Below are 24,698 nucleotides of genomic sequence, written 5' to 3' on the forward strand. Positions count from 1 at the left end.
AACAATTCCAAGCAAAGCCAGCCTTCATTTGAAAAAAATAAATTCTTTTTTTAAGGTATCGTTAAACATGGTGACAGTTCTAGCTATCACAGGCTTGCACAAGGAGGGGAGGAAAAAATTTAACCGGTATAACTCCCACTGTTTGAACAATTTTTAATTCCAATCCAAATAAAAAGCAAGATATTGGCTAAGATGTCATATTTTCCTCCAGAGGATGTCTTACTGTTATTAACCATGTGGGAAAACTGGGTTTATAATGCAAATTCTGACAGACCATTAAGACTGTAACAGATGCCCCGCATCACTAAATGAGGAAAGAGCTTCCCCAACAGAAAGGAAGGAAAGCAAACAGAACCATGACATTCTTACGTCTCCTCCTCAACTCCTGACTTGTATTTGGTCAGTGCCTGATGTCTTTTTTTTTTAACATCTTTATTGGAGTATAATTGCTTTACAATGGTGTGTTAGTTTCTGCTTTATAACAAAGTGAATCAGTTATACATATACATGTTCCCATATCTCTTCCCTCTTGCATCTCCCTCCCTCCCACCCTCCCTATCCCACCCCTCTAGGTAGTCACAAAGCACCAAGCTGATCTCCCTGTGCTATGCAGCTGCTTCCCACTAGCTATCTATTTTACGTTTGGTAGTATATATATGTCCATGCCTCTCTCTCGCTTTGTCACAGCTTACCCTTCCCCCTCCCCATATCCTCAAGTCCATTCTCTAGTAGGTCTGTGTCTTTATTCCTGTCTTACCCCTAGGTTCTTCATGACATTTTTTTTCTTAAATTCCATATATATGTGTTAGCATACAGTATTTGTTTTTCTCTTTCTGACTTACTTCACTCTGTATGACAGACTCTAGGTCTACCCACCTCATTACAAATAGCTCAATTTCGCTTCTTTTTATGGCTGAGTAATATTCCATTGTATATATGTGCCACATCTTTATCCATTCATCTGTCGATGGACACTTAGGTTGCTTCCGTGTCCTGGCTATTGTAAATAGAGCTGCAATGAACATTTTGGTACGTGACTCTTTTTGAATTATGGTTTTCTCAGGGTATATCTTGATGTTTGCTGTTCTAACCACCTCAGTACTGGAACACAAACAGGTGATAATTCTTTTTCCAGCAAGTCTGTGGATAAAAACATCACGCAAATGTCTTTAAAGTAGTTTTCAAACAAATAATCTCCAAATTGAAGACTTCCAAATTACAATAAAATGCTAGTTTAATTCCAACTCTTTCAAATCCAGTCATGATTGATTCCAAAGGCATGCCTCCTCAATGCCAGAGGTTCTGTCAAAGTTACTACACAGACTAAAACCTACTTACGGGAAATAACCAGATGTAATAAATGGTCTCTGACTGGACAGCGTTTTAGACAAAGCTGCTGTGTTATATTTCAGGGCCGAGTGAGGAAATCTGAATATCTCCCAATAAGAGACAAGCCTGCTAACGGGGGGGGGGGGGGGGGGGGGGGGGGGCACCGAAAAGCAAAAACGCCCTACACAACTGTAGAGCCAGTATGACTCATTCCGATCAAAACATACATACAAACATATACACAATTATCTGGAAAACGATACAATGCTGATTTCTAGGTGGTAGGAATGTGTTTTTATAGTTGCTTCTCTAATTTTCAACAATGTACACGTAACACCACTTCTGTAATAATACTTTAAGCCACTAAGGGCTCCTTGAAGTCCAAAATCAGTATTTATGAAGGTGAAACACATGGAGATCTGCTTGTATTCTCACCAAGTCCTCCAAATTTTGTTTCTGTTTTTAGTTAATCCTTCTCCCCAAAGTGTCTGGGCTAAGCAATTGTTCATTTCTAAAATACAACACTTCCTTAAATTCCAAAAAAGTTTCTCTCCCTGGTCTCTCCAGCACACTCATCATTTCTCACTATTTTCCCTTTATAGCTACTCTTTCAACCTCCGTAAGAAATATAAAACTAAAATACTAATTTATAGGCTGAAAACCTGTCAAGTGATGGAGGAGGAACTTGGGCGGGGGGGTGATCTTTTTCTTTCTAAATGAACATATACCTACCCTTGTCAAAAGTTAAAAATCTGTGACAACCCACTCAACTTTTCTTCTTGAAAAGCAGCCTATGACCTTAAGATGGAATCAAGTTCAAGTTCTACTGCCTTTATCTCTGGCTGGTGTAAGGAGGAAAGGAGATGTGTAACACTTACGTAGCTGAAAATGCCAAGTCATCAAATACACATATAAAAATACACAAAGTTAAGGAAGAAAGCAAAATAACCAAACAATCCGAAAGTCATCTGAGTTAAAAGTGACATTAGATGAGACTGAAACCTTTGGGACAAAAGGACACTAAGAATTCTCAGTTCCAGGTATCTGCTAGAGTGTCACACACAGAACATCCTGTTAGCTCTCCAGTGTGTGTTGCCCACTCTACTACCACACATTATTGTATCAACAGTGTTGTCTGTGGAAGTAAGGTCCAGTTACACCGAACGCTTCCTTCCTCCACCTAAAAGCGATTAAATCTTGATTAGCTGTGATTTGGTCAAATACCACTTACTAAAGTAATCTCCAACCATTGGTGGATCACTGTCTAAATCAGCTTTCAGGGAAATAATTTCTCTGGATCTTAAAACTAGTTCATTAACTTCGAAAGATATTAGCCTCGAGCCACGTAGGTAACTAGAGAGCTAGCCTTTCGCAGCAGGTTTTCTAAAAAGGAAAAATAGTTCCCTAATAAAAACCTTTGGGAAAGAAGCCCCTAAGCATTGCCATTAATGGAAACTTCAGATTCTCTCGCAATTTCCTAAAAATGTAGCCGTCTCAAGTCATTCAACTGCAGCTATCACTTTACAAAAAGAAAATTTAAATTCCCCCTCGGCTATGGTAAACAGAGGGCGGCAGACCTTCGCCGCCGAAGCGAGGTGGGCGCCTCCCTCCTCGTTACTAGAAAACCAGCCCAAGCTGCTTTTAAACGGTCTCCGGGTGACGACGCATTCCTAACGGGTTTCGAAGGCACGTTTAAATCGCCCGCTTTTTTGTTTGCACGCTACATTCACCGGGTGCCGGGACTACGGCCGCCCCCGCGCGCCGGGGAGGGGGAGACCAGGGTGCGGAAGCCGGGGCGAGGGTGTACGACAGGGCAGGGAGCACCCGGGGCGAAGGACCCGTGGATGCGGAACCCGTGTGGGAGGGGGGAGAGTGCGGGTGGGCTGCGCAGAGAGAAAGCTGAGGACCCCAGGAAGGGGGAGGGGGATCCCGGGGAGGGGAGAACTGAGCCGCCGCCCCGCACCGGAGAACGCACCGCGCGGCTCCCGCGGCCCGCCGGGGTGTGCGCAAGGCCGCGGCTTCGCGTGGCGACGCTGCCCCCTCCCTCTCTCTCTCTCCTCCTCCTCCTCCTCCCAAGGCGACAGAAACAACAGCGCGGGAGGAGGGGAAAGTAACTCCCGGCACCTCCGCCGGAATTAGCCCCGGTGCAGTGATGACACCTTCTCGTGGCGCAACCAAGCCCCGCTCCCTCCGCAGCGGCGTCCCCGCCGCCGCCCTCTCCATTTGAAAGTGGCCACCCCCCGCCGCCGCCGCCGCCGCCGCCGCTCCTCCCGCCCCGCCGCCGCCAGCTGCACCAATCCGCTCGGCCCCAGTTGCAAATCAAACGCTCCCTCGCGTGTAGAAGCCACTTGCGCCGCTGGAAACGGCCGCGCCGTCACCCTCCCCGAGTCCCTCCCGGGCGGCACCTTCGGGCTGGGGCGGGCGCGCCGGCAAGAAACGGTTGTGAGACGGGAGCGGGAGCTGCGGCGGCCGCGAGCAGCTAGGAGAGGGCTCGGCGCCCGCTCCCGCCCCCAGACAGTTCTGGAAACTGTGTATCACCTCTGTCACAGGAAGCCATCCGACGAGGAAGGCGGCGCGGAACCAACAAACAAACGCCTGCGGCCGCCCGCCGGAATCAGCGCGGGGACGGCGACGGGCTTCGGGCAGTTCCCCAGGCGGGAGCGCGGTGGCCGCCCCCGCGCCTCGGGCTTTGTGCGGGGTTCCCGCGGCGCGGGCGCGGTGGGCCGGGCGTCCCCGCCCCCGAAGCCCCCCACCCCGGGCCCGGCAGCTCTGCTGGGACCGTTAGGTGACGCTCCAGCCGCGGCCGAGAAAGCAGCGCCTCAGCCGCCGCCCGCCCCCATTTCCACATGGAGCCACCTCTTCTCCAACGCCAAAGGCGGGCCACAAAAGTTGGCCCCAGGGCCACCCAGCACCTGCCCACGTGCCGCGGAAGCTCGCTCCCGGGTATCCCCCGTCCCCTTCCCCCCGCCGCCCTCGGCCGCCAGGTCACCTATTACCGGTGGGAGGGGAGAGAGGCTGCTATTTAAACGCCCGCGGAAGTTGAGGCACCCCCACTGGCGGGTGCCGTGCACCTGCCTCCCGCCGCCGCGCTCCACCACTTTGAGCAGCAGCCGCGTCCTCGGCCCCGCCTCCAGCCCGCAGGCGGGCGGGGGGAGCGGGAAGGAGGTGGAAGGGATCGAATTTCTCCAGCAAATGGGACCGTTCCGACAGGATTCGGTTCCCCGGTCAACATTCCACATTCCATCCCTCTCCCGCATTTGCAAGCCAGCTCCAACAACCCGGAAAGCCTGCTAGCTATCGAACAACAGCCCCCAACTCACAAATACACACTCGCAGGCACAAGACACGTGCACTGAAGGGCTTTGCAACTTGCAGTCCCGGGGTGCACACTGCACGTTCATTTCAGGCAGCGAAGACCTAGCGATACCACCTCCACAATTTGCAGATGGTGCCAAAGGTTGCAAGTTGCAATCCGTTTTAAGTTCATGGTTAATCGGTAGTTTGCTCTACCAGTGCAACTCCTTCCTAATTTCACCGATAAAGGGTTTTACACTTCACAGGCAGTCTCGCTGTAAGTAAAAGGTCTGATCATTGGAAACCCAATTTGGAAGAATCTAATTTCTAAACTGTCCCTCCACCCCACCACCACCCCTCCCTCACTGCCCTTGAATTGATGCAATGAATATTTTGGACATGTGGTGACGCGGTGACAAGAGCTAAGGCTGCGGCCACCCTACACAGATGTACCTATACACACACACCTATGTTTGGACAAATACAGTCGTCGTCCCTTCCCCCCGCACCACCACCATCACCACCACGGTCACACACACTCTGGATTCATATATGTACACGGACCTGTGTTCTGCCATTGCCATCTGTCTACCAAGTTGCTACTATGCTTTCCACTTTCATGCAACCTAATGCACTTCGGCTTTTTAAAAAATTCTAATAAACTAAAGCCAACTAAACTGGGCTTCTGCTTCTGAACGCGTTTTAATTGATGATTGGCCTGAAAACCGCATGTTCTTCACAAACCCAAAAGAAGAAAAAGCTCTAAGTCTTCAGTTCCCCAAAATTGAAAAATAATCATAATAAAACTTACTGATCCAACATAGATCAATTCTCAGGATCCAAAAATCATCCTCCTCTCCTCCTCCTCCTCCTCTGGCCCCCGCCCCGGCAATGCCCAAGTTACTGGTGGGATAGTAACGCTGCACTCGGCGGCTGCGTGCCCTCCCTCCTCGCTACATATCGAGAACCCAATCTTTTGGCGCCATATTAATGACGTACTATATTATTTCCACTAGGCAGCGACCTTCGGCATTAAATTACTCCCGAGAACTCCCAAGCAAAGCAACAAAACCATCAAATATGGCTGAGCCTCTCTGCTCGTCCTGCCGCCGCCGCCGCCGCCGCCGCCGCCGCCGCCGCCGCCGCCGCCGCCGCCGCCGCCGCCGCCGCCGCCGGCGGAACGGGACGCGCACACAGACCCACACGCGGACACGCGCGGATTCTGGCCCGGCGCACCCTCCCCGCGCGCCCCCCGCGGCCCGCGCGCGTACCTGCTGCGGAGGGCTTCGGCCGCGGCGCTGGGCTCCTCGCCGCTCGCTCCGCGCCGCATGAGTTCGGGCCGCGGCGGGCGGGCGGACTGACTGGCGGGCGGGGAGCCGGGCGGGCCCCTGCTCTCGCCCGCGCGCACACACCCGGCGCTCGCGCAGGGAGGCACTCTCGGACGGGCGTTTGGCTGGTTATGGAGGAAGGACTGTGTGAATCAAACTCATTTCTGGGTCACTGCTGCCACAGGGGGGAGCACTTTAATCCCTTGCCAAAACGAGAGGGTGGGGACAGGAGGGCGGGGGGAGCGCGCGGAGAGCCCGAGGCGAGGGGGGCTCGGTCCCTTGTTAACTCTTCGCGGCCCTCGCCGCAGCCGGCTCGGCCTGTGTCCGCAGGGGCTTGCCAAGAGCAGCACTCTTCAGCTTTTAAAATCTCTTCCTTCATCTCCCTTGTGAGCCTAGAAATTCTTGAGGTGTCTCCAAGCAGGGGGGTGGGCTTTTAATTTATCCCTTTCACACTGTCCCAGTTCCAACTCTTGTCTGACATCACTGCACTAGAAATGGATTCTTTCAACTTAGTTTAAAATTATGTAGATTAAAATGTGGCTATTAAGGAGTGTAGTTTGGGTGAGAGGTTTTATTTTTAGGCTGAATGGCATAGTTCTTTGTAGTAACAGTTTTGGGGAGTTCTGAATTAGAATGACATTTTTAAATACAGAAAATCCAGTTTTGGAGCCGGAACCCCTCTTTAAGTTTGTATCGAAATGATAGTTGTAAATGATCACTAATTCATTAGGAGACAGTAATTATTTATAAATTGACACCACCTTTATGTTACACAGTGTCACAGAACTGGAAATCGCCTTGCAAATATGAGAATTGGGCTTAATTCTAAAACTGGAACTGCAGACTAATATAAAATTAGTTACCAGAGATTAATTTAGGGGTATAACTTACTTTTTCATTGGAGTTTAACATACGTCTTTTGTGGGTCCCCAAAAGAAATGAGTATATATGGCATTCAGCTTCAGAAGGGAAAAGACCTGGATACAGATTAAAAATCCCATTCAGTAAACAGGAACAGAGATCGCTAATTACAAAATTCAATATCAAACCCAAAGGCATATTTATCCACTGGGAGAATTGTTCTGAATATATCAGGTTTGATTTCACACAATCACACACCAACCCATCCACCCACATCAAGAACATAATAAGCTGATAAACGTGGCAAAACAAAACTAATTGAGCCTTCCAAATATTTTTCAGAAAGCAAAGTTTACCAAAGGAAATCTTAAGTATATGTCCTCTTTCTCCCTTGCCTGCTTCACTAATGAAGAGTACAAAGACACCCTATCAGTCCTGTTCATGGGCTCACTTAATCCCGTTCAAAGAGCACATATGTAAAGCACTATGCTATCATTATTACTGTTATTAATATTGCACTGCAATTACTGTTATTTTCATTGGTTCACCTTTCACATACTCTACTTCGCAGCCATATAGACCCTGCATTGAATCTGACTACAGGTTATCAGCTGTGTGACTGTTGGGTAAATTACAAAACTGCTCTGATCCTCAATTTCTTCATGAGTAATAAAATGAGGTTAACAGGCCCTATACCTAAAGGGGTGTTAAGGAATGAGATAACTCCATAAAAGTGCCCAGCAGAGGCCCTGGCAGTAGGAGGGCCATCCCTCCCATCTCTCTTTCTTGGCCTTCTCTCCATTGAAAATTGCAACTTTTCTACATTCCAGCCAACCTTACTTCACTCATTCCCCTGCAAAAAAAATAAAAGTAAAAATAAATTAAATCACATTTGCCACTTAGCTTTTAACTTATTTTTTTCTGACTATCCCCACTCCCAAAACATCAGGCAACAAAATGAAAGGGTACTGAATAAATGGATGAGAAAAATAAAGAGGTAAAATGGCGCACAAACTCCCAACACTGATAACGTTGATCAAGACTGATGGTCCCAGAAACATCCTCTCAGTTACGCCACACTGTTTCAGAATACTGATCTGCTGAGGTAGTGCCATGTGCCATAAATAGCCCTGGACTAAAAGTCTGGAGACTCCCATCAACTCACACTATAACTCTGAAAAATTTCTTTGGATCTTAGTTTCCCCACTGAGATGATAGACAAGATGATATCCAACGTCCCTTTTCTCAGTAATTTTCTGATTGTTCTTACCAAACTTAGAAGGTAATGATTATTTGTAGAAATGGAGGACAACTTGAATCAATAAACAACGTGTAAAAACATTTTGTCGTTAATGATCAGCCATTGACATTTTTTAAATAGGTGTCTTTTGCCTGACCACAAAGGAAACTTGTAGACAACCTATTTCTAAAATGGGACCCGCAATGGCATGGTTTGCCCTGTGGCAGCGCATTTAATACAGTCTAGAATAAGAAGTACTAAGCTGGTAATTAGGAAAATGAGTTTCTGGTTCTACTCTGTCACTTATTGTCTTAATTTACCAAATCATTCACGATCACCATTTCCTGGTCTCTAGAATGGTCCTGTTAATTCACACTTTATTATCAGAGATAAAAGGACATTCAAGAAAATAGGTACAGAGTAGTCAGTGTAGTTGAAATATCAAGATTCTAGTCTTTCCTGGTCTGATCAGTGTGCATGGTGATAATTAAAATTTTATACATCCCTTTCATTTTGCTGTAGGCATACAGTTTAATTATTTTCTTCCATAATTATAGATTTTTATAGAAAAAATTTGTATATTCATATTCCTGATTTTGAAACCATACATGATTAAGCCTCTAAATGTTTACTTAGTTATTTCATTTGTTTCTACTCTGTACGTAAAGAATTACAAGGCCTAGACACAAAATTCAGAATTGTTCATCTTTGAAACGAAGTAGATACATATGCCAAAGTCCTGCGTATCTCATTCCTTTAAAGAAATGCACAAGAAATTCTTCCTGGCAAATACCATTGCCAACTGGTATATGTTACGACAAATAATGTATACACAATATTTATTGCACAAGTGCTCTCATGGATAAAACAGGTTGTGTTCTAAAAGTTTGTATGTACTTTAACTGTTTGGAACTTTGAATTTATGCCCCAAATAAACCTTGTTATTGAGAGAGCTTAAGTTGTCAAGCAGTTTTTTATTTTAATAATTTTAATAAATAAATTACAGAAAAGAATAACGTTTTTGAGTGATATTATTTGGCTGGGAGGGGATCTAATTCAAAGAGGGATAAGTAGGTAGAACTCTGTACAGGAGGAGTAAAGTTGGGAACGATCCTCAGCACATGCCTGACCCCATGAGAAGAAACAGGAGGTGATGGGTAAGAGATTAGGAATAGAGCTCCCTGACTGACCAGTCGATGAGGTCACCAGTCATGAACAGCCTGGCAGGCAGGTGGTTACAACCTCCAGGCGGGTGGTTACAACCTTCCAATATATAGAATGATCGGAAGGCCAATGACCAAGATACTTTCTTGCTGGTGTCAGGACTGACTAAATTATTTCTCTTCTTGAGGTTCTTTCCTTCCTTTTCTTTGTTTTCTTTTGCTTGTCTTTGATTTGATTATTTTAATTTTGTTGATTTTCATACTTCTGGCACAGTTTAAGATGTCAAAGAGAAATAAGTCTGACAGAGGGACAGAAGAGGAAATAATTTAATTCAGCCAGATGGAAATACCCAAGACTGAGGAGGTTCAAAACAGGAGAAGCTTTTCTCAGTCATGAAGGGAAAACAAGATGATGGAGAGAATTTTTGAAATTTAGAAAGGCGGAGAAAGGTGATAAAACTCACCCATCGGGATAACTATTATAAACATTGCCATATCTTTTCAGGTTTTTTCCTAGGCATTTTTAATAAAATTGGAATGATGGTACATATTTCATTTTACAATCTTCCTTTTCACTTCTTTCATCTTTATCATTTCAGTATTTTACTTTTTAAAGTAACTTTTTCCCAGGTCTTTGCCAGCCTGCATATCATAACTTCATTTACAGGCCACTTCAACCATGTATTCTCATAGTTACTCCCTCAAACTTGTCAACTATTGGGAAGTTTTGCCAAATTTAATATTGAATTCAAATATCTCTATTTTAGCCATACCTCCAAGACTTCCAAAGCTTGTTTCCCACCCACCTTTCTTCTTATCTGAAAAGTCACTCCAATCTACTCCTCCAGTCTTCTCTAACTAGATGCAGAGCGGTGGTAACTCAAAATGTGATCTCCAACCAGCAGCAGCAACTGGTCCTGAGAACCTGTCAGAGATCCATTATTTCCGTCCCCACCCCAGACCTACTGAATTGGAAAGGGGGATCCAGCAATGTGTGTTTTAACGAGCCCTCCAGGTAATTCGGATTCACGCTCAAGTTTGAGAACCACCTGAGTAGATCTTGCTTCCATCCACCACATTCGAAGCACGGGAGACAAGGTTGCAAGTAAAGAGGCAAATAGGTCTATTCTCTGCCCATAGAGTAGTTAAAAACATAAACAGGTGATGACAATTAACTACAGGATGCGGGGGAAGCATATACACCTGAAAGATTACAGGTGTTAGCCAGATTGGGGTTGGGGTGAGGATGGGGGTCTAGTGGGGTGTTGTTTGGGGTTTTGTTTTTAAACAAAACCTCTAGCTTCTGTGTGAGGAACGGATGGTGAAGGTGACACGAGGCAGGAGGCTTTCTGCAGTTACCAGGTGAGAGACGGAGGCGTGGAGGACAGCCATTGATCACGCACGGAAGGGAGACAAGTACGCAAAGCAGCCTGTGATGGAGGCATGCTTAACGCTGTCCCAGTCCTCCGGAGGTCTCTAGCGCGCCCCGTTCAGCGCCTGCTCCGGGCTGGGCTGCGAGAGCTTCCCCCAGCCATCTAGGTGCCCAAGGGATGTTACTGGGGCTTACGGGGTCCCTGTGGCGTCCCGGGAGGGAACAACGTCTGGGCAACCCAAGGAAGGTCCTGTTGGGCAGTGAACAGGTTGAGCTGTCCAAGCCCTGTCCCTGCACGCAAAGCGGGGGCGGACAAAGAGCCGGCCACGGTCAGGAGAACTCGGGCCCCTCGCAGGGTCCTTCTCGGCCCCCCCTTCTCGGAAAAGTCTGGGTCAGATCCCAGGCCCCTCCTCCCTCGAGTCGCGGGGTGCCCCTCCACAGTCTTTTTATCCCTCACCGGAAAGCTCCATTTTCCTCTTTTCTTCCACAAAACACCTTAATGGTCCATTATAACCTGAGCCCAAATCATTAGCAAATGAAAAACTCGCTCCCACTTTCTCTAAGGCTGCAGAGTGCAGAGGGGGAGAGAAAGCAGGGAGGGAGGCACCCCACACACACTGGTTTAGTTCCAATTTTAAGGAAGCAAAGAAAAGGAGTTAACGCCAACACTTAAGTTTCTTCGTTAAAATTGTTTGATAATTTACTTTTTTCTTTTTCCTGCCATGAGGCACGTTTAGTTGTGGACACGACTTGTGTGTGATGGATTGGATGTTAGAGGTGAAGAAGTTGGGTTAAAAGATGACTCCCAGGTCTCTGGCTTAGAGAACTGAGTGGATTCTTCATTTGAAATTCCACCAGAAATTCACTAAGCGCTGAGAGGCTTGCGTGGTGAAAACGACAAACCCCTGGCTCCCGGAGCAAAGGAAAGGAAGGAAATTGCTGAGGAAAGGAAATGCGAGAGTGGAAATATGATGAGTTCAGCTTCAGGAGACAACTGAAGATGCCCGCAAGGCAGATGGGGTTGAGAGTCTGCTGCTCTAGAGGAAGGCTGGGTTGCAAACATTGGTTAAGGATTCATCAGCATAGAGAGGTTAACTGAGGCCATGGGAGTGGATGAGATCAACTGGAAGTGTCTATAAAGTAAGAAGAAAACAGAGTCTAGGCTCCAAACTAAGGAGTCATATTTAAAGGATGGCCAGAGGGAGCTGCAAAGGTTCAGTGGTTTCGTCAACGACAGTCCAGTTTACTTGTCCTCATGCCTAAATTTATCAGGACTTCAAAGCACCATAGGAAAAAAATCACAGACCTGTGCTGGTTGTTTCCACGAAGTTTTCATTATCCTCCACCACGTCCTGAAATCACTCACTATTTCCCCAGACAGTTCAATCTCCCATTCTTATTGGGATCTTTTTTTTTTTTGCGGTACACGGGCCTCTCACTGTTGTGGCCTCTCCTGTTGCGGATCACAGGCTCCAGACGCGCAGGCTCAGCGGCCATGGCTCACGGGCCCAGCCGCTCCGCGGCATGTGGGATCTTCCCGGACCGGGACACAAACCCGTGTCCCCTGCATCGGCAGGCGGACTCCCAACCACTGCGCCACCAGGGAAGGAAGCCCTCTTATTGGGATCTTGCTCAGAACTCTCTCCCTGTCCTCAGTCTGCCATCCTGCCACTTACCTAGGCATTTTCAGCAGAGCTCCTAACCTTCTACATCACAGATGTAACAGAAGCCACTGGAGAGGAATGCCTCTGACCTTCTACCACCAAACTTGCCAAAGGTCTTCCCTGCAGGCTCACCCTCCCCCTTTTCTATCACAATGGGAGGCATGTGACCTTCCCTTCACCTGGGCTCAGTCTCCGCAGACCTGGCTTCACCTTTTTCTGGTCTCTGACTCAAGATTAGCCCTTCTCTTTCAGGTACCTTCTACTTCTCTGGCTACTGACTCCTTCCTAAACATATTTAATATACTTCTGCCTCCCTCTAAAATGAAACAGCCTCAAATCTCCCTTCCCCTGCCTTCCCCTTTGTAGTCACACTTTTTGAAAGAATGGTCTGTGCTCACTCAAGCCTACTGAAATCTGACTTATGCCCCCCAATCACCCCAGAGAAACTGCCCTTGCCAAGATCACCATTGACATTCTTACTGCTAAACTCAGGGGCAATTTCTCATCCTTGTTTTACTTGACCTTTCACTCACATTTAACACTGTTGTCTGTTCATGCCCTGTTTCTTGAAATATTTTCACCTGGTGAAAGCCTTCTTTCACATAACATCAACACTCTTCTGGTCTCCTATCTCTCTGGCCTCTTCTAATTCTCTTGCAAGCTCCTCTTTCTCTTTTGTTACAGCAATGCCTCAGACAAATTGTTTCTGAGTAAATGAGAGGTTTTTTAGAAAATTCAACTGCAGGAGTAATTTTGGTTGAGACATTTTATAAGAAAAAAGGAATGGTTCACCAGCCATGTTTAGAAATGGATACAAAAAAAAAGAACATCTGGTTAAAGATTATTAGGCTAGTCAATCAGCTCGATGGGTAACCCTAGCTTCCCAGAAGGAGTTCTCAGTCTTATTAAAGTCTGTCAGAAAACTGTTCACGCACTTTATCAGGAATGCTAATTGCTTCCCAGAAGGAGTTGTAAATTACATCACACAAAAAATTTCTGTCCCAGACGAGCTTTGAGTCAATTTGCTTTTTCACTTTCAGTCTCTTAAATGTTGGTTTTCCTTAGGGTTCTATCCTAAGCCCTATTCTCTTCTCATTCTACATGTATCTCTTGGTGTTCTCATCTACTCTCATGACTGCCCCCCAAAACATACACCTATACTTGTATCTCCAATAACTTTCTGAACACCCCATTGGACTACCCACAGGCAGTCCAAACTCGGTATAGCCAAAGTGAACTCATTTTCCCTCCCACTTTGTGCTTCCTCATGTGTTCCATATCTCAGTTAGTGGTACCACCATCTACAATTTGCAAACCCAGGAGTCAAAACATCATCCTTGACTCTTGCTTTTCCTTTGACATCTCCTCCACCATCATCACCACCACCACCAATCCAATCTATCACCAGGTCACATCTACATCAGGCTTCATCTCTCCATCCCTACAGCCACTATCATCTTCTCAGTGACTTAAACCACCATCTAACTTGTCTCTCCCCCTCCAATCCCGTCCTCCTCTAATTCATTCCCTACTCAATGGTCAGTGTGATCTTTTAAAGCAAAAATACGATCTTAGCATTCTCATTTAACACCATTAATTGCCATTTTTTCTGTGTTTACTCTTAAGAATAGAAAGTGTGATCAACACAGCTACTTACTTTTGCTAGTTCCCCTTCCAAACCCTCCCCCTGCTCCATGGCTTTTCACATTTCTTCAGCAGTATCCATTCAGAACCTTTGAAAATGCATAACCGTAAACTTGGATCATTCTTCCCTATCTACACCCCTTCTTTTGGCTCTAATGCACTCAAGTTCTACCAAACAGGCTTATCCTACCTCCCTAACCCCACCTTTTTCTAGGCTTCTATGACACTCAGTATTATCAATATATTCCCTCACTGTTGTAATTTTTTGTACCCCTCACTAGACTGTGATTCAAGGACTTTGTCAATTGTTCTCTCTGTTATGTTTCTAGAACTAGGTCTAACTGTTGGTAGGCAGTTAATAAATGTTTTTAATGCAATGGATGAATGATCAATATATTTGTGTAATTAAATAGTCTCCAAAACACCATTTAAAAAACAGATAACTTTTATTCTTATTTTCTTATACTAAAAGTATTAAATACTATATTTTAGAGAAGCCAAAATTAAAATCACCAAAAGGCTATTACTCAAAGACAATTACCACTAAAATTTTGGAGTATATTTTTCCTGTCTTTTGTATACTTATGTGTATGTAAATAGACATACATTTTTTAGACAAATGGGATCATACTGTATTTCTGTTTTCTGACAATATTTTATTTAACTTATCCCTATAGTTGGGGGTTTAGGTTATTTCTATGCTTTTACTAATATAGAGTGCTTTAGTGAATATCCTTATAGTTCTATAATCCATGGTTAGGAAAATGGAATTTTATTGACAGTGTAATAATCCACCATATAAATGGAATTTGCATGATTCCTGATTCTTTATTGTTACACATTTATGTTTTTCTCTAAGCCATACTTTTACAAATAAGGCTGTAAGAAATATTCCTATGCATAAATTTTTGTTTAACTATTTGACCATTCTTAGGATAGATTTTGAAAAAGTAAATTACTAGGTCAAAGATTTTAAGACTTTGGAATAATTTTGCCAAATTGCTTTCAATGAAACACGTTGTCATTTATTTATTTTTTTGGCCACATTGCACTAGCATGCGGGATCTTGGTCCCCAAGACCAGGGATCAAACCCATGCCCCCTGCATTGGGAGCATGGAGTCTTAACCACTGGACCACCAGGGAAGTCCCAAACACGTTGTGATTTAGATTCACCACTACCATTGTATTGGGGACTTGCTGAGTGTTTGACAGTTACCCAGCATAGAGCTAGACTCTATGGAGGGCTAGGAACATGCCCTCAAAGAGGTACATATTTGGAAAGATATATAATACGTACATGAAACAATAAAGGTAACCTGACCACAAATATAAATACCACAATAATTTGGAGATAGGAAATTCTATTAAATGCTAAAATAGGTTAAACAGGTTTCATAAAAGAAGTATAATGATTAAGACCAGGAGAGGTAGAAAGAAAGAATTGGAAGCTGTGGGGAAGACTGAGTTGGGGAGGGTGCCTAGAGAATCTGCACAGGGAGCAGGAAGGGGAGCAACTAACAATTATTGAATGTTTTCTGTGCACGTGCCAGGCACTGCACTAAGCATTTTATACCTAATATGTCATTTCCTTCTCGCAGCAAACCTGAGAAGTAGGTATTATTATTTTTACCCAGATCTGACTGACGTGAAAAACTGATGTTCAGAGCGATTAAGTAATTTGCCAAAGATCATAAAGCTTTTGAGAGGCAGCACCAGGATTTGAACCCAAACAGTCTACCTGCATAGTTCATGCTTTTAAGGACATCACTCAGCTAACTCATTACAAAGTCAGGATCATGTACCCAGTCAGGAATTGTATCAGTGACTTGAGTCAGTTGGCACTCAGTAGATGCTTGAGAAAGAAAATGAGGGCAAAAAGGATTCCACATGCTAAGGCTTATTTCAGACAGCAGAGAACTAAAAACTTACTTTAAAATATGTGGCATGAGGGCTTCCCTGGTGGCGCAGTGGTTGAGAGTCCGCCTGCTGATGCCGGGGACACGGGTTCGTGCCCCGGTCCGGCAAGATCCCACATGCCGCAGAGCGGCTGGGCCCATGAGCCATGGCCGCTGAGCCTGCACGTCCGGAGCCTGTGCTCTGCAACGGGAGAGGCCACAACAGTGAGAGGCCCGCGTACCACAAAAAAATAAAAAAAATATATATATATATGTGGCATGGACTTAAATGTAAAATTATAAAGCCTTGAGAAAAATATATAGGAGAAATCTTCAGGATCTAGGGGTAGACAAAGAGTTCTTACACTTGACACCAACAGCAGAATCCATAAAAGGAAAACTTAGTAGATTGGGTCTCTCAAAATTAAAATTTTTTCTCCAAAATACTCTGTTAAGAGGATGAAAAATCAGTCTACAGACTGGGAGAAAATATTTGCAAACCACATATTCAACAAAGAACTAGTATCTAGACTATATGGAGAACACTCAAAACTCAACAATTTTTAAAAATCAAACAATTCAGTTAGAAAATGGGCAAAAACCATGAACACATTTCCCAAAGAGGAAATACAGATGGCAAATAAGCACATGAAAAAATGTTCAACATCATTAGCCATCAGGAAAATAATGCAGATTTAAACTACAATGAGATATCACTACACTACTATCAGAATAGCTAAAAAAAAAAAAAAAAAAAAAATAGTGGCAACACCAAATGCTGGCAAGGATGTGGAGAAACTGGATTGCTCATACATTGCTTGTGGGAATGTAAAATGGTCCAGCCACTCTGGAAAACTGTTTGGCAGTTTCTTATAAGACTAAACATGCAACTACCACAAGGCCCAGCAATTGCACTCTTGGGCATTTAGCCTAGAGAAATGAAAACTTATGTTCACATGAAAGCCTGTATACAAATGTTCATAGCGGCTTTACTCATAGTAGCCAAGAACTGGAAACAACCCAGATGTCTTTCAATGAGTGAACAGTAAACAAACTGCACTACATCCATACCATGAAATATTACTCAGCAGTTAAAAAAAACTATTGATACATACACACATCTCCAAGCATTTATGCTGAGTTTAGAAAGCTGATCCCGAAAGGTTATATACTGTATGATTCAATTTACATAACATTCTTGAAATGACAAAATTATAGAAATGGAGAATAGATTAGTGATTACCAAGGGATAATGAGGGGGTTAGGGAAGCACTGAAGTGTATGTGACTGTAAAAGGGCAACATGAGGGATCCTTGGTGATGGAAATGTTATATATCTTGATTGTATCGATGCCAATGATATTGATATACATGAATGTATCCTACAATAATATTGAACTATAGTTTTACAAAATGTGACTATTTGGGATACTGGATAAAGGGCACACAGGATGTCCCAGCATTATTTCTTATAACTGTATGTGAATCTACAATTATCTAAACACGAAAAGCTTAATTTTAAAATACATAGCCAACTGGAAAAGAATTTAAACACTAACATATTCTTAGAAAGTAACCTAAAAGGTAAAGAAATCTCCCTGTGTTATTCAGCAGAGCCACATGAATGAAAAATTCACCTGGCCTAAGGTGGTGCAGATGTATACATTCCTAAGACTTCCGCTCTGTGGCAGGAAGGCCCACCTTTTCACTACGAGTAGAAACAAGAGGCTAAGGAGGGTTACAGAGGTAGGAAGAGAAAAGGAGAACTGAAAAATTTAAAAAAAAAAAAAAATGGAGTGGTTCTTCTTAGAGCCCTTTATAAATATTCTCTGTCACCTGGCTTTCTGTTTTCCATCTAAATGGCCGAAAGGAATTAATGACTATGCCCTTTCTATGGTAGAGACTCACCAGGGCCCTGAGGGCGGGGGAAGAATCTGAGTCTTGCCTCACATCAGCCAAATCTTACCTAATCTCTCACACATATTTCTCCCCTCCAGTCCCGAGGCTTCGCCCTGAATGCCCTCCCCACCCTCCCCGAGGCCCATTCCCCTAGCAGCCCCACTACCCAGAACAGAGCATCCATGCAGACATCTAATATATCACTGACTGACTTCTAATCATGGGTCGAGCCCACTAGGTCACTCTGTAACATTCATCTTAGTTTTAAAAACATGAGAGGGACATTGTTGGCAAAAATCCAGGAGTAATGAATTCTATGTTCTAGAAACAGAGAAACTGAACTATTTCAGTTTGAAAGGAAGAGCTGGCAGAAAACCAACAGAGCAAAGTCCTCTGGGGGGAAAAGAAAGCAGGCTGGTTAGTTAACTTGTAGGTCTGTAAGGTGGGCAGATTTCTTTAAAAAGCAAACAAAGCAATTTTAGACTTGAGAGACTTAATTGGCATCCAAGGCCAAGAATATGAATAATGTTATATAAAAACCTTGCTCAAGTGAGAATTCTGCAATCCAAGCATTCTGACTCTAATAGCTAAAATTTAAGGGAGAAGAATATAGAAAAGGCTGTTTATTTTCCAGTCATATATTATAATATGTACCATTCATGGTATCAAGATTTAAATCTCATCTTTTGTTTTCATCATCATGGCAAGAAAAGTTTGATGCTTTTCAGAAGTTCGATGTCTAAGAAAATAAAAAGTTAAGCTGCTTTTGTAGGTTACAGACAGTGCTAGGATACTAGAATGCATTTGTTCTTCCCTCCATAAAATGAGAAACTTCATCTATGCATATAGTAAAATTAGGGAATTAATAGTAGCTTAATACAATTCCAGATGACTTTGCTAGTGAATAAGGAATAGCATATACTAATAGAATTCAAAGAAAATTAGAAATCTATTTGTTTTAACCCTTTCCTTTTCTTATAACTCTCTCAGTCCACCTAAAATATTATCAGTGAAAAGAAAGAAAGGCACACAGGAAGAAAAACAACAAAGCAAGAGCCTGAGGAAACTATACCTATGTCATCCTCTTTCAAATTATAAGTTTCATTGTAAGTATCATTGGATGGACAAAGATTTATGTATAAAAATGCCCATTTCTGGGTTATTAATTTCATTACAACAAAAAATGGGAAACAATCTAATGTCCAAAAATAGGAAAATGTTTAAGTATTTTACGGTATGTTGATATGGCGGAATGTTTTGCAGCCATTTAAAGAAGTCATATTTTCAAATAGCAAAAATTAAAGAGTGAAATACCTACTAATCGTGGGAATAAGGAGGAAAGGGAACTCTCATACAAGGCCAGTAAAAAAGTGAATTGTTACAGCCTTTTAGGAAAGTAACCTGGCAATATCTATTAAAATTAAAGATACATTATCCAGACAAAGAACCTGATGTAGGTAAGGAATATTAAAAAAAACAAAAGCAGGACTTCCCTGGTGGTGCAGTGGTTAAGAATCCGCCTGCCAATGCAAGGGACACGGGTTCGAGCCCTGGTCTGGGAAGATCCCACATGCCGCGGAGCAACTAAGCCCGTGCACCACAGCTACTGAACCTGCGCTCTAGAGCCAGTGAGCCACAGCTACTGAAGCCCGCGCTCCTAGAGCCCGTGCTCCACAACAAGACAAGCCACCGCAATGAGAAGCCCACGCACCACAACGAAGAGTAGCCCCCGCTCGCCACAACTAGAGAAAGCCCGCGCACAGCAACAAAGACCCAATGCAGCCAAAAGTAAATAAATAAATAAATAAAATAAAAATTGGGTTTGTTTAAAAAAAATTTAAAAAAAAACAGAAGCAAAAGCAGGTGAGGCCTATGCCATGGAACCCTCTTACACAAACGTAGAATACTTTTCATGGAAGTAATCCCAACTGAAAGAGCCTACTTCCAACTCCCTAACCACTCATAATGTCACTGGGGTCCACCACTGTGGGATCCTCAAGCCTTGCCTTTCTCTTTAACCCCAGCCCTATGGGCAATACTATCTCTCATTTGGCAACCACTCAACGATGTTAAGGGACCACCCCTATTGTTCAGCCCCCTACACACTTCCCTTTCTTCACTGCTTCCTCCCACCCACCACATATTAATTGCCAAGTCTGGTTAACTCTGAATTTATGATACGTCTCCCACTTGTCCCTTCCTCTTCTTCCTATACCATCTATCCTGACTCAAGATTGTATTACATATCACTTGATTATCCAATGGTAAAACTGGTTTTCTTTCCTCCTTAGCCCTCCCTGCTCCAATTTATTTTACACACTGTGACCAAAGCAATCCTTCATGAAACTCTGACCATGATACTCTCCTGCATAGAGCACTTGATGCCTCCTCTGTGGGTAGAGAGCAAACCTCAGCATCCTCAACACAACACTCCACGTCCTCAAGCACCTGGCTCTAAACATGGCCTGAACTTGCAGCCCCAGTACCTTTGCGTGTTGAATGGTATACTGTGTTGACTAGTATCTCCCCAAATTCATGTCCACCTGGACCCTCAGAATGTGACCTTTCTTATTAGGAAACGGGGTCTTTGCAGATGTCATTAGTTTAGATGAGATCTTGCTGGATTAGCGTGGGCCCTAAACCCAATGACTGACTTCTCATCCTAATGAGAAGGCCACATGAAGACACAGAGAGACATACAGAGGGAAGATGGCCATGTGAAGATGGAGGTAGAAATGAGAATGATGCAGCTACAATCCAGGGAATGCCAAGGACTGCCAGGAGCCACCAGAAGCTAGGAAGAGTCAAGGAAGTATTTCCTGGAAACTTCAGCAGGAGGTGATGATACCTTGATAGAGGATTTATACCTTCCAGAACTATGAGAGAATAAAGCGTTCTTTTAAGCCACCAAGTCTGTGATAACTTGTTATAGCAGCAATTGGAAACTATGCTAAAACCCATGGGAAGGGCAGCAGGGTCAGGCACTAGACAGGTGCCATTTCGAAGAGCAGGGCATCCTGTGACAAAGAGCAGCCCCTGTTCTGGCGCTCAGGACTGCTGAGGCTCTCCGCAGGCACCTAGACGCCATCCCAGGCAAAAAGCAGGAACTGGGAGTTGAACTTTCATGGAAGACACAAAAATACAGTTAATAGGAAATTTTTTTTTTTTTTTTTTTTTGCGGTACGTGGGCCTCTCACTGTTGTGGCCTCTCCCGTTGCGGAGCACAGGCTCCGGACGCGCAGGCTCAGCGGCCATGGCTCACGGGCCCAGCCGCTCCGCGGCCTGTGGGATCTTCCCGGACCGGGGCACGAACCTGTGTCCCCTGCATCGGCAGGCGGACTCTCAACCACTGCGCCACCGGGGAAGCCCCAGTTAATAGGAAATTTAAGAGCATTCCTGCCCACAACCCAGCTGGGTAGGGTGTTCAGGCATAGTTCAGTTATAGTAAATTAAAAACTTCAATATTACAACCCAAAGCTAAATGTGAGACTGTGCTACCCCATACTAATCAATGTTTGGCTGTTTTTTTTGTTTTATATCTGTAAGTCATATCACTACAATGTGGTGAATTTGCAGCTTTTACGTCCAGGACCCTCTGATGTTCTTTATTGTACTCTCTGCTTAATACAGCCACAATTAGTCCTGCAGGTCCGTTAGAAGTCCCTTGGACAATCAAAGGGCAAGTTAATAAAGACCATTGTACCATGTGCTCAGCTTCTTTGGAGAGAGCGAGAATCGTGCTGTGGGTTGGTATTAAGGCTAGTGACGCGCTTATTACATGCACAGAGCACAGTGAGATCAAGGAGGTGGGAGCGGGGAACAGACAATCCAGGTGGAGCCCTGGCTCCCTGCCCTCTGCCTCACCCCTTCTGGCCCTGGCAGGGAAGAGCTTATACTGGTGGACCAGCTCAGCCATCGGGCAGGAACAGGAGTCAGGCCCAAGCCTAGTCAGGCAAGACTTGGCCCATCAGCCAAAATCTCTCTTCTCCCCCTTCCCCCACTGCCATCCAAGTAAAGTGAATCTATTTACTTAAGGTTAACTTTTGTGCATTCAAGGAAAAGTATTCAAAAGTTACTTTGGTTTTGAAAAATTAATGCTTGACTTTACAAAATCAAAACCCAAGGAGATTTTCCTGTAAGCTTATAAATTTATAAAATTGTATAGATATAGCTAAATTTAAACAACCCCTTGTAAAGGGGCTTTTTAAAATATATATATTTATTTTTGTATTTGACTTGGCTGTACCGGGTCTTCATTGCCGCATGCAGGATCTTCGATGAGACGTGCGGGATCGAACCAGGGTCCCCTGTATTGAGAGCGCAGAGTCTTAACCACTGGACCAGCAGGGAAGTCCCTCTAAGGGGACTTTTGATGAATGTTTGGTCACAGTTAATTAACCTACTTTAAATATTTTAACTACATTTATAAATTTAATATATTCAATTTATTTTTTTTAAGTTCTTCAGTTGTCTGACCAAAACACAAACCAAAACCAAAAAACACTTTCCAAGTACTTAAGTAATTCACATATATCTAATAAATTAATCTTATAAATATGTTAATTTTAAGTTTTTAAAATGTCTAATAGTGTATTTACATTTGAAAGATTTCCACTTAAAATCACAAATGTAAATCAATTACTTAGTTACACATTTTAAATAAGCATTACACATACAATGTGTCATTCCAATAGGTCGTATTCTCCTAAACATTATAAAAACTTAAAACACTAAATATACAGATTCCTTTACACAAAAATACTAATAACATGTGTGTGATTTTTAGAACACTACTATATTTAATTGTAAGCCTTCTCAATGTTTTAAAAAATGCTTATTGCTTTAAAAAAAGTTTATCTTCTCAAATTGTTTTGATGATATTTCTAAAGCTGGTTGAATTGCATATGAGGTCTGGAGTCACGAGTATCTAGGGGAATTTTTCTCATACACCACTACGAAGATGAGTCCCTTTATACTACTAATATATCATAAACTACAAAACTTAAAAAGGGAGCTGACACCAGCCTCCAAAAGGGCCTCCGACGATGCTCTCCTCCTGTCAGTCACTTCCCTGTGTAGACACTTCTACTCTGAATGAGGCTAACCTGTAATCAATAGGATATTGTGGAAATGATGGAGAGTGACTTCTGAAGCTAGGACATAAAAGACATAGCTTCTTCTACCTTACACACTCTTGGATTTTTTTTGTGTGGAGGAAGCCAGCTACTCATGCAGCCCAGGGAGCCATCTACGTGGTAAGGAACTGAGTCCTCCTACCAACAGCCAGCATTAACTTGCCATGTGTATGAATCACCCATCTGGGAAATGGATTCTCTAGCCCCAGTCAAGCCTTCAAAAACTGTAGCCCTGGCCAACATATTGACTGCGACTTTAAGAGGGACCTGGACTCAAAACTAAGCAGCCTCACCCTTCCACATAGTCACACTGAGCTAGCGCCCTGGGCTGGAATCCGACCTCAGCCTCGGCCTTGCCAGCCCATGGACCTTCCCAAAGTGAGCGAGCTTTGAACCTTCGTGAAGATGTGTAAGCAGGATGCCAGTGTCCTGAACACTGAAGAAATGCACTTCCTGAGGGAGCGGGTGGAGGTCATTGGAGGAAAAATACCACCTGCTACTCATAAAACTAAATCAGCACATACCAAGAAAGAAAAACCAGATAGTGAGAAATCAGAGGAAAACATAAAGACAGATGAAACATCAAGTGAGGAAAGTGATCTAGAAATTGAAGGTGCGATTGAACCAGACACGGTTGCCCCCTCAAGAAATGGGAGATAAAAATGTTGAGATAACTGAGGGGATGATGCATGAGGCAAAGGATAAAAATGTGGCTGCCATTGAGGCCCTAAATGATGGTGAACTACAGAAAGCCATTGACTAGTTCACAGATACCATCAGGCTGAATCCTTGCTTGGCCATTCCATATGCCAAGAGAGCCAGTGTCTTCATCAAATTACAGAAGCCAAATGCTGTCATCTGAGACTGTGACAGAGATATTGAAATAAATCCCGATTCAGCTCAGCCTTACAAGTGGGCCGGGAAAGCGCACATACCTCTGGGCCATTGTGTAGAAGCAGTCCGTGATCTTGCCCTTGCCTGTAAACTGGATTATGATGAAGATGCTAGTGCAATGCTGAAAGAAGTTCAACCAAGGGCCCAGAAAACTGCTGAACATCAGAGAAAGTATGAGGGAAAACATGAAGAGCGAGAGATCAAAGGAAAAAGAGAAAGGCTTAAGAAGGCTCGGGAAGAACATAAGAGAGCCCAGAGTGGGGAATAAGTCAGGAGACATCAGGAACTCAGTGTGGCTGTTTTTCCGTGGCTTTCCTGGGCCGACACCTGGTAACTTTCCTGGAGGAACGCCTGGAATGGGAGGGGGTATGCCTGGAATGGCAGGAATGCTTGGGCTCAATGAAAGGATTAGTGATCCAGAGGTTCTTGAGGCCACGAAGGATCCAGAAGTTATGACGGCCTTCCAGGATGTGCCCCAGAACTTGGCAAATATGTTGAAAAATCAGAGCAACCCAAAGGTTGTGAATCTCATCAGTAAATCTTCAGCCAAATTGGGAGGTGAAGCCTAAGGCTCTTCTGACAAATCAAGCCCATGAAGGAAAGATCACCTAGTGGATGTCGCAATCATACAAACCAGTGTACCTCTGACCTTCTCATGAAGAAAGCTACGGTGCTTTGAAAATAATCTCTCTCCCTCTGTCCCAAATGCAGCTGAAACAATTTACAGTGGTTTGCTATTAGAACAATCATTCAGATAACATTTTCCTACTGGGAATTAAAAGCTTTATAAACACTTTTTAAACCTGAAAAATATTAAAACAACAACAATTAAGCCCTTCCTGCTGAAAAACAAAACCCACTAAGCTGTTCCCCAATTCGCGATCCACAGAAACTGTGTAAGATAATAAACATTTATATTGTTATTAATATAAATTTTGGGGTAGTTTGTTATGTAGCAGCAGATAACTAACATCCCTAAA

General features: G+C 43.9%; 1 protein-coding gene and 1 pseudogene across 6 annotated transcripts in view; one reads left to right on the plus strand and one right to left on the minus strand.

The window, feature by feature from the left end:
- JADE1 (jade family PHD finger 1) overlaps positions 1–6,050 on the minus strand; it is a 57,568-nt gene extending 51,518 nt beyond the window's left edge. The window contains exon 1 of one of the 6 annotated variants that reach the window (XM_019927921.3): positions 5,895–6,050. Coding sequence is in view for 1 of the 6 variants with exons in the window: in XM_033856691.2 (XP_033712582.1) it covers positions 3,868–3,886 (19 nt within the window). In the remaining 5 variants the exon portion in view is untranslated. Of the gene's footprint in view, positions 1–876; positions 1,108–3,867; positions 3,978–4,325; positions 4,424–5,434; positions 5,582–5,622; positions 5,729–5,894 lie in introns of those variants that run through there. The other 5 variants (XM_019927922.3, XM_019927923.3, XM_019927925.3 and 2 more) reach the window with 5 other exon arrangements.
- A 17,137-nt stretch (positions 6,051–23,187) lies between these two features.
- Positions 23,188–24,287, plus strand: LOC109548772 (hsc70-interacting protein pseudogene; annotated as a pseudogene).
- The last annotated feature ends 411 nt before the right edge of the window (positions 24,288–24,698 follow it).

Source organism: Tursiops truncatus, chromosome 5 (genome assembly GCF_011762595.2).
Source record: "Tursiops truncatus isolate mTurTru1 chromosome 5, mTurTru1.mat.Y, whole genome shotgun sequence".
Classification (NCBI taxonomy): Eukaryota; Metazoa; Chordata; class Mammalia; order Artiodactyla; family Delphinidae; genus Tursiops; species Tursiops truncatus.